Below are 10,828 nucleotides of genomic sequence, written 5' to 3'. Positions count from 1 at the left end.
CCAGCGGACGCGCCGCGGCGTCGAGACTCGAGAAGCGCCGAGGGAACGCCCAGGCAAAGGGACAAGCGCGCCCTGGCCTTCGGTTTGGCTTTTTGCTCGCTAGCTCGCGCTGGCCCGGCCCTGCGACGCTGACGACGACGCGCCCGCCGTAGGTAACACTTACACGTTAACACGCGGCGGATGGCGACAAATAAACTACAGATCGGGCCGTTTCACACTCGTCGCTGCCCATTGTTACCCTTGATGCTGCTGCTGCTGCTGCCGTCCCTGTCGATGGAGGGAGAGCTGTGCGCCTGCAGATGCGTCCCGTCCGGTGCCGGGCAGGCACGGTACAGCACGTACACGCGCATAAAACTTGGCCTGGCCTGGCCTGGCCTCGATCTGTTCCACGTACCTGCAGATGTGCAGAGAGAGAGAGAGAGAGATGCTCGTCGACTCGTCGTCCTCTTGCACAAGGGGGATCGATCACTGTCACCGGCTCACCGCTCGCTCGCGCGCCCATCGGCCGTCACCTCACCTCACCTCGACTGACCGATAGATGGTGAGCGGGGACGCTACCAAGACGACGCTGCAGCTGTGCTTTTGCAGCACTGCGCGCTGCAAGCAGCAAGCTGCCCGCTACGCATCCAAAAGGGAGCATCGGGGAGGACGGCACCTCCATGCCAAAGCGGTCAAAACTCAAAAGGGGCGCGCAGGTGTCGACCGCCCACTGGCGCCGCGGCGGCCGCTCGTGGGCGCCGGCCGGGGAAAAAGGCGCGGTAAAAAAAACAGCCTGCGCGCGAAGCGACTGCACCGTATAACGATAGAGAGGCAGGCCAGGGGGGGCAGGCCAGATGGCAATGGGTACCCGATACCCGAATACCCGACGGGTTGTACCCGATATAAAAGTGGATATGGAATGAATTCTTCACCCGTGGGTATGTTAATGGGAACAATCTTCTACCCGTCGGGTAGACGGGTGCGGGTACGGGTGTGAACTACCTATACCCACGTACCCATGGATAATTTATACCCGCAACAATCATGCATAGAACATAATAAATTAGATCCATATAGGTATATATATTCAAAAAATTGATCAATTTGTTTGTTGCTATATTATTAATTATTGTCTTCCTCTTATTTACTTATATTTGATGATTTGTGATTGTATTTATATCATATATTTATTAGTTTTGTGTTATTTAATATGTGCTTAGCGGTATCTAATCGGGTACGGGTTATCCATCGGGTTTATTTTACCCGACGGGTACGGGTATGGGAACGATTTCATACCCGCACACGGATATAGTAGCGGGTATAATTTTTTTTTGTGGGTACGGGTATGAGATAGAACTACCCGGCAGGTATATACCCGTTGCCATCCCTAAGTTGCCATCCCTAAGGGCAGCACATGAACACACACGCCGGCACGCGTGCAGGGCCGTAGGTAGGGGTGAAAGAAAGCTGGCCTGGCTATACAGTTTTTTTTTTACTTTTTCACTCGCTCCCGTGACCGACCGGAAGGTTGATTATTTACCGGCGGAAATGTTCTCGACAGATTAATGTTGGCGGACGGTGGTGGTACATTGGCGAGCACGGGGCGGCGGCCGCGCTTTTTATCTTCGCTGGAAGTTGAGGTACTTGATGGCGAGGGCGAAGACGACGGCGAAGAGGACGCAGAAGCCGGCGACCATGGCGGCGACGACGCCGAGGAAGTCGTGGCGGAACCCGAAGTGCTCCTGGAGGAACGCCGCCACGGTGGAGGTGGCGCCGTCGGCGAGCAGCAGGGGCTGGTCCAGGTCGCCGAACTGCGACGTCAGGAGGCCGTAGAGCGTCCACGACACCGGGTTGGCCCAGTAGTACCACCGCCACCACACGGGGATGCGCTGCGCGTGTTCAGCACAGAGAACCGGACGGGCGAATGGTCAGTGCTGCTGCTATGGAAAAACAGATGGCTGATGTGCAGATACATGGGCACAACAAGCACTGTTCATTTGCAAGTGTCAACATGAGGCTACACCATTCAAGGCTTTCTAGAAGTAGAAATTTGACGGGAAAGGGGCTTAAACTTAACAAGTACTTGGACTAAGAAACTCCTGACATGTCCTCCGGTGTGGAGTTGTTGCCCAAGAACCTACTAACCAGACTATTGGGCCCATGAGCGAGATAGTACGACACCACTGCAGCTAAAGCCCAACTCAAACAAAAGAGTATGTAAAGCAACCATCTATACTACCAAAAAGAAAATAGATAATATGGGGTAATTCATTTAGCAAATGGTTTCTTCTATTGGAGGATAGCTCTTATTCTGAGTCAGCTAAATCTGATGTTCCGAACAACATTCCAATCACTTCAAGTAACTAGCATATAAATTTTTTCCCCCTGGACATGGCGATGACTCACAACTAATAATTCTGAAACAAAGAAAAAACCTTTTAAAAATATCTAAGATTTTTTTATCATATCATTCTGTCTGGTGCAGCTTTGTGGATGACATGTCACATGCAAAATTCACAATTATTGGTAGGCTATGGCACATGAATTGACTAGAGGATGTTAGGTACGAATTATGGGGGTGCAAGTTTATCCCATACCTTTCTCGGGATCATGAATCCGCAGAACAGATTCCACAGCGTATAGAATGGAGCAGCAATAATAGGTGCAACCGCATGGTTTGGAGTGATCGCCGTTGTCATCATGCCATAGAAGGTAAAGTACAGCAACGTGAAGTACATGAAGAACAGGTACCATAGGAACTTAGCTGCTGTCCACTCAAATGATCCCAAACTGTAGAAGATTGTACCATAGATAAGGGACTGCACAAGGATGTAAGGGAACTCCACCGTGACCTGTCAAAGAGCAATTGTCAGCCCACAATATGAGCACCATATATGATATGAAGAATAACAACAAATTCTTAGTCCCAAGCAAGTAAGATAGTTCTGACGGAAATTACCAGAGAAAATGCAAAAGGCAATGCTGAATACATCCCAGCAGCTCGCTCTCTGTATGATACGAATCTTTCAATGGAGATCACAGGCTGAACTGAAGTCGCGTTGGTAATTCCTATGAACAGCACTGCTGCGTACATGGCACCCATGGCATTGAATATGTCATGTTGGGTCTCCCTGGCAATTACAAAGCAACAAAATGGTGCTAAGTTCAGGTTGCCAGTTTAGGAACTGTGTATATGTAATTTCGCAGAACAATCCATGTACATACCTTCTAGAACCGAATTTCCAGCAAATAGTTCCAAACATCAAAGAAATGATAACTGTGTAGAAGAATCGAACTGCGGTGTATTGAGGGTTCCTCCAGTATGATAGGTTTTGCTTCCATAAGCAAGCAATATATTGAGCACAAAACGGTTGGGCATACTTCGTTGCGAAAGTAAGTTCTTTCGATTCACTGCTCGGTCTGCTCAGGACTTCAACGATTTCTCTGGTCTGCCTGAAATACAGAAGCATTACCAGATGAGTGAGGAAAAGGTGAATCCAAAAACTCAAGAGAATTTTAGTAGGTTATATGTATTTACTGAAATAATTTTGATTGTCGATAGTATTCAGCAAAATCCACTCCAAGAATCTGCTCCATTTGAGTACTTGTGACTTCCAACATCCATGCAGCAGGATTATAGCCATCCCTGATTTTGGGCACTCCTGGAATTGCCTGTACACAAATATGAGGATGTGAGGAAAGAGACTTTGTGTAAGTTTGCATCAGTGAGAAAACACATATTGAAGAATATACCTCAAAAAAGTCAACCAGATTGCGTGATTTGGCACCCAAGGGGCCAGCATATATAAGTTGACCTCCACGCTTCATGAACAAAAGCTGAACACCATACGCAGATAAGTTAGGAGAGGACAACTTTGCAGTCTTTATAGATGGTAATAGCAGGGGGAACAGTAAATTCAATAAATGAGACCAGTAAAACTTCGAACAAACAAGGTTTAGATTACAATTTGGCATCACAATGATTGCTAAATTAGATGTAACATCATTTTTTTCTTTATTAGTGAAATTGGAACTCAGTATATATATATAGAGCTTCGGAATGTTTAGATTGTTATTAACCATTTCTCATGCGTATGAAATGGATAGCATATATAATGTCATCTCAATTATTTCATGTACCTCATCAAATGATTCGAATATGTCAATACTTGGTTGATGGATGGTGCAGACAATGGTCCGTCCTGTATTAACGATATTTCGCACCGTCCTCATCACAATGGCTGCAGATCTAGCATCCAATCCTGATGTGGGTTCGTCCATGAAAACAATAGAAGGATTTGCAACTAGCTCCACAGCAATTGTCAACCTTTTACGTTGTTCTGTAGATAAACCATTTACCCCAGGCAGACCAACAAGAGCACCACTTAAGGGGTTCAACTCAACGAGTTCCATGACCTCTTCAACAAAAGCCTATGAAAGTGAACACCAAGGATAATGAGGACAAAAAGGGCATGCAACATATAGCAAACCGGAGAAAAAAAGCATTCAGGAAAAGCATACCCTTTGAGTGTCAGCATCAACATGAGATGGCAACCGGAGGCATGCTGAGTATAACAAAGACTCAATCACAGTCAAGCAAGGTGAGTGGACATCATTCTGTTCACAATACCCAGAGATCCTAGTGAAGGTCTCTTGGTTCTTAGGATACCCAGATATAGTAATGCTTCCTTCTATGATACCTCCAGTCTTCCGGCCAGCCAAAACATCCATGAGGGTAGTTTTGCCAGCTCCACTGACTCCAACAAGTGCTGTCAGTATTCCTGGCCTGAATGCTCCAGTGACATCAACAAGCAGCTGTAGTCGGTCTTCTGCTATGCCTTGCTTTTTCAATTCCTGCTAGCAAAACTGGATTATGAATGAATAAATACATATCTTTTCTTTTCTGAGTAACCTCAGTCATACAGATGATCCACCTCTGACATACCTCTGGTACATCAACGTAGTAGTTGATATTCCTAAAGCACATAGAAAGGGGTTGAAAAGGCAACACCATACCCTTCTGTTCCTTGAGATTACCTGCAAGTCAACTGCAGTCAGTATGCATGAATAGGAGTCACGCGCTTACCAAGGAGAAGAATGTTCTTATGTGAGTCATGAAAACATATTTCATTCTTTCTAAAATTACCACTTAATGAATTTGAGTGCAGATAAGATCTTAGCTCCATGGCTACCCTGTCATTCTTCCTCCTAGAATCCTTGTGCCGAATTTCATCTTTGGACACAACAGCTTGCAGATTACCAATAGCTGTGAAGAAGCAATAAGTGTTAAACTGAGAAAACTATTACAAATAAGTTGAAGTTCTTTTGGCCTTCATAGGGAAACATAAACTTACGGTTGAGAATCGTCAAGAACATTGTGAACAAGATGTTCAAAACAACTGCATAACCAAACAATGCTCCAACACCAATCCAGAACCAGTATTTTTCCTTGAATAACCCATATCCAGTGAGTATTGCTTCGCCCATTGTGATGTTCTGGTTTGCAAATTGCTGAAATAAAGCATGTGTCAGTAAAAAGCCATCTATAGGACCATAAGAACAAAATTGGTATACCTTAGGTCAAGTGGTATTATGCATTGGAACTATTCATGTGCATTCATGTTTTGTGTTGTGTGCAACCAAAATACAACTGTAACAGACTGGTGCCATTTTGCGTTCCTGACATGAGATTGCATATTAAAATCAAGTGCTACCTTGCTCCAAGAATGGCCATGGAATTCGTTGATGGAAATAGCATTTTGTGCATACATCATAGGAGAGACCCAATAACCCCAAATCCACCAGACTGGTATGCTTTCTGTTGGTTATCAAGGAAACATCAGATATATAATCTTGAAGCTACTATCAACAAGCTAACAGAGAGAGGTTCAACCTTTGGTTATGATGAATCCTCCAAGAATCATAACAACCAACAAAGCAAATGATCCAAAGGTGTTAGCAACTATCATATTACGGCCCAAAGATGCCATGACCCGGAAAAGGGCCAAAGATGTTTGGTGCAGAAAGAAAAGCAACAAAAATTGTCCCAAAAATCTGCAGATGGAAAAAAGATCAACCTTTAAATGTAAACATCTCTGTTGCTCTCAGCAGAAATAAAAATGAACAGAGTAATGTCAACTACCTTGTAAACTGGGGATCATAGCCAACTACATAATATGTTACAAGTACCCACATTCCTGATTCATAAAGTGAGGTTGGGATGCTCAAGAGCCAAGAAGGAAGTGTATAAGCCCATGGTGGGTAGAAGTGCAGGTCCCTGTGCTTGTAAATGACAGGAAGCTTTGTGACTAACATTGAGACTTCAGTGAAGCCATTGAACAGAATCATCACTATTGCAAAGTAAAGGGCTCCTAGATAAATGATTCCATCATCAACTGAATCATGGTGCATTGTTGATCTGAAAAACACTGTCATTGTGATAAGAGCAACAAGAAAAAGCTGCAAAAAAGAGTGAAAATGTTATAACATCTTTCATTGATTGGAATGGACAACATAAAGTAAAATACACGATTCATATCAAACTCACAGCATCCGATTAAAACACAAATATGTAAGAGCCTGTAGCTCTGTGCTTATCAAACTAGCAATATTCTGACATATATTATTTAAGCATGATAGAATGACTTTTTCCCACAAAATGCAGAATAGTTAAATGAGCAATTATTCAATTATGACAACTTCACATTTGTTATTTCAGCATGAGGAAAAGCTTTCAAGCAGAAAAGGCATTGAATGAGTTACTGAGTTAGTGAGGACAATGTAATTTTTGTTTCTTTTTTTACTCAAGCTATCATGCAAGTTTTAGCGATCACAGTATGCATAAGTTTTTCTTGTATTAACCCTTCAACAGTGGCCTTGTGAATGCATTTATTTATCAGTTTGATAGATGCATATCCTAATTGACAATACCTGAATGAATTTGAAGACGTAGATGAACGAGTTCCTTTTCATGAGGAGACGCTGCCACTGGTAGTTAGACTTGAGAAGCTCAAGCCTCTTGACACCGTAACTTGACTTGCAAAGAGCTGCAGGATGATTGCGATGTCTGTTGTATGGCACAGCCAATTCCTCCTGCAATCTCTTACCAATAATAAATGTTTTAAAGGCTTCAGCAAATTTTGACACAGAAACAAACTGGTATGGATAATTGTAGTGGCACCAGTACTGCTGCTGATCTTTCTTGGACAAAACCTGCAATGAAAGAAACGTGAATACAAGAAAATCAAGTTGATAGATAAAACTAGTAAGTGTGGAGGTGCATACTTCTTGCAAAAAATCTGCCACATTTTTTCTTTCTGGACACCTGAATCCCATAGCAGCAAAAAAATCAACAGCAAATTCACGAGGGCCCTGGTATACAATTTGACCTTCGGCTATAAGAATGACATCATCGAATAGTTCATAAGTTTCTGGAGCCGGCTGCAGCAAGGATATGATTGTGGTTCCATCAAGGGCATGTGTAGAATGCCTTAGATACTTGATGATCTGATATGTTGTTGCACTGTCAAGGCCTGTAGATATCTCATCCATGAACAGCACTCGGGCAGATCCAACTAGCAGTTCACCTGCAAGAGCAATGAATATTAGCACAACTCGCAGACTGAAAGCAGCACACAAATCTTGCTAACAGCATGAGCATACATAAATGGCAGTAATATGTGGCAACCTGTTGTCAAGCGTTTCTTTTGCCCTCCAGAGATCCCTTTGACCATTTCATCTCCAACAATGGTGTCAGCACAGATGTCGAGCCCTAAAATCTTGGCTAGATCAAAATTAGCAATTCAGAAATTTTGGCACAGTAAAGTATTAAGAAATTACAAGAAATAAAATTATGTTAACAACTATTTAAAAACAATAAGAAAATTATGTAAAATTAATGAGGCCAGCAAAAAGAATAAATGGACAAACACAAATAAACAGTATTTTGAGACTGTCCAAAGCAAATAAACAAACATCTGAAAGAGACACATCACATACCTTCATTATATACTCTGCCACAAGGCTTGTCTGCTTTCCCTCAAGTGCCAACGCCTGAAAAATTAAGAACACGATATATGAGACAATAATTAAATAAGTATATAATCAGTGTGCAAAGCTGGCAAAGCTATCTAGATGTAGTAGACCTTCATGAACACATCAAGGTCCTCATCAGGTTTTATCCCCGCATTCTTTTCTCTCCTCAGTAATTCAACAAGCATATCTGCAGGTTGGTTTATGTCAAAGAACAAAAAAACGAGAAACGACAAAACTTGATAAAATGGTGATGCAGTGACCTACCATACTTTATTCCAACACCCTGACAGCGCCCAGCAAACTCTAGAGTTTCTCTGACTGTCATCTCTGAAGCATGCCAGTCTTGCTGACTGACATAAGCAGATGTTCGCTGAGGCACAAACTCATTTAAATGGTGGCCATTGTAAGTAATGTTCCCAGACATCTACACCAAATTTGGGTGCTGCATGTTAGTAACAAGAAGTTGGGGCTTGAAAGGCTATTTTTGCTTGCTGACCAGAATTCATTTTCAGGCAATAGAAGATGACAATACTCTTCTGATCTGATGATGGATAAAGCATTGACTAAACGAAACCAGGTAACAAAGATTTTACCTATCAACTTTGAGGAGCAAGAATATATAGAAAGAAAGCTGATTGACGTGATTATACGAACCTTTAGTCCTGGGCCGAGACGTCCAGCAAGAGCTAGAAGCAAGGTGGTCTTCCCGGAGCTTGGAGGACCCAAAAGCAGTGTCATTCTGCAGCATGAACCAATACACCTACTAGTTTAGCAAAGCTTGATTTCGTGCAACATAAAAACAGAATGATACAGAGTCTTCCTGTATGTGATTGAGGCGGTGAAACAGATTCCATGCGCACCTTGATGGGCGAATTATCCCACTGATGTTGTCCAAAATCGGCAATTTCACTCTTCCTCCTCGGTAGATCCTCAGATGCCTCAGGAACGCCTGTTAAAGAGAGAGACAACAGTAAGCATTTCAAGATCAATAACACTGATGCCTAATTCTGATTGCTGATGCAGCGGAATCGGTTGAACAAAGCTTTCACCATGAGAATCAGTATACTGGAAAGCAGACGGATAGCTCAAAAACCGAAAAGAGATATCGCAGCCAAGGATCACCGGGCCAACCTCAGTCATGTTGCATATGAAGTTCGGGATGGTCGGCAGCGCCCTGCTCCCGACGTGCACGTACGCGTCCACCGTCAGATCCTCATACCTCACTTCGATCTTGGGGAACTCTATGTTCACGCTGCAGGAATTATTTGCAGAACCTTGGAATGTTCAGCATACTACGACAAAGTAGTACAGGGGCACACAAAATTATTTGCTTGAGAGCGAGTGATGCAAATTACTACGTGACACGACCCGGCACGCACGTACGCGGCTCGTCTTTTTTTTTTTTTGAGATTGCACGTACGCGGCTCGTCACGAACCATCTACGAGGGGAACGCGTGACAAGTCCAAATCCAAACGCCTCCTGGGCTCTCTGCGATAGAGCAAGCCCCCGGGGCCCACGGGCCAGTCGCCCTGAATTCGCGCCGTTCGGGCCCGCACGTGGGCCCCCTTGGGCGCTCCACGCTGGAGGGTGGACCGACTACCGAGCGAGAGCTTCTAGAAGCTTCCAGCGTCGGCGCGTGCGGAGGCGGCGGGCGGAGTGCAGCGCAAGTAAACCGAGAGACGAGGATGACGCCATGACGGATGATGCGAGGGCGAATTAATGCAGAGAGGCGCGGTGAAACAGACTCACGCGTCGAAGCGGCTGCGTATGCGGCGGAAAAAGTGCTCGGCGTCGCCGGAGTCGGCGAGGAGGCGGTCGACGAGCGCGGTGCGGTCGCCGGAGGAGAGCCCCGCGACGTCGACCTCGCAGAGCACGTCGTCCCCCTCGACGGCCGCGGCACCGCCGGGCGCCGGGGACCGGAGCAGTCCCCGGCGCGCGCGGGCGACGGTGGGGAGCCGCTGCAGCGCGGCCCACCGCAGCGCCTCCCGCTCGTCCTCCGCCTCCCGCCACGACCCCGAGCGCGAGAACGCCGCCTCCGCCGCCCACATCGCCGCTCCCCCTCGCGCTCGGCCGCCTCCTCCGCCGCCGCAGCCGCGCGAACCCTATCCGGCCGCCCCCACGCCACGCCACGCCCCGCTCCGATCCCTTCCGCCGAGTGGGTGCCGCGGCAGCGCGGGGCATTTAAGGAGGGCGTACAGCGTACTGGCACTGGCAGCGGTGGTAATGGCGGGGTGGGAGGGAGGGGTTGGATCCACCGACTCGCCCGCATTTATGGCGCGCGCGGCCATGGCCGCCTTCTCTCTCCTCGCTCGCTCGCTTGATCGCCTCTCTCTCTCTCCCTCTCCGTGCTTTGCACCTCCAAATCCTCGGGGTTTTAGCGGAAGCTGTGACAGGCACCACCGGAAAAAGGGAGGGAAATGGGGAGGCCGTGGGTGCACCAACTTTCCAGTTCCGAACTTCAGATTCCCCCAATCCGGTTCTTCTGGGCCTGTTCCGGGGCCCATTTAATAGCCTCCCATTCCCGACCCTTTAATTTCACTTTTTACCGGGCCCATGGTAACTCGAACCAGGTCAGTATTTGATAATCTAAATTTGCCCTAAATTTTCTAAAATTAACGACGTACTTCTTCGAATTCTTCCGTTCGAAATGATGATCAATTATGGTGTCCCAGCCGTTTGCTGCGGCCTGCGGTTGCAAGCCTTGGCGTTGCATGCCACATTGGCACGGCAGCGGCAGCGGCAGCGGCAGCGGCACGAGCGAGCTAGGGTTGAAAATGGGACGGGAAAATCCCGTCCCAACCGGCTCCGTTTACC

The 10,828-nt window shown here is 46.2% G+C and overlaps 1 protein-coding gene across 1 annotated transcript; it reads right to left on the bottom strand.

Annotated features, from left to right (window-relative positions):
* Nucleotides 1–1,430: 1,430 nt before the first annotated feature.
* Nucleotides 1,431–10,100, bottom strand: LOC120705815 (ABC transporter G family member 31). The gene is made up of 24 exons (XM_039990346.1): nucleotides 9,764–10,100; nucleotides 9,145–9,265; nucleotides 8,874–8,962; nucleotides 8,668–8,752; nucleotides 8,278–8,437; nucleotides 8,124–8,200; nucleotides 7,978–8,031; nucleotides 7,667–7,757; nucleotides 7,264–7,565; nucleotides 6,910–7,191; nucleotides 6,122–6,438; nucleotides 5,873–6,033; nucleotides 5,694–5,797; nucleotides 5,334–5,490; nucleotides 5,126–5,245; nucleotides 4,925–5,016; nucleotides 4,501–4,833; nucleotides 4,120–4,410; nucleotides 3,733–3,816; nucleotides 3,518–3,651; nucleotides 3,205–3,432; nucleotides 2,939–3,110; nucleotides 2,577–2,831; nucleotides 1,431–1,868 (listed from the first exon to the last, which is right to left on the bottom strand). The coding sequence occupies exons 1-24, from the start codon at nucleotides 10,060–10,062 to the stop codon at nucleotides 1,599–1,601; spliced, it is 4,278 nt and encodes a 1,425-aa protein (XP_039846280.1). The 5' UTR covers nucleotides 10,063–10,100; the 3' UTR covers nucleotides 1,431–1,598.
* Between the last annotated feature and the right edge of the window lie 728 nt (nucleotides 10,101–10,828).

The sequence above is a fragment of the Panicum virgatum genome, chromosome 5K (assembly GCF_016808335.1).
Source record: "Panicum virgatum strain AP13 chromosome 5K, P.virgatum_v5, whole genome shotgun sequence".
In the NCBI taxonomy this organism is placed as follows: Eukaryota; Viridiplantae; Streptophyta; class Magnoliopsida; order Poales; family Poaceae; genus Panicum; species Panicum virgatum.
This window is presented reverse-complemented; position numbering and strand designations above follow the sequence as displayed.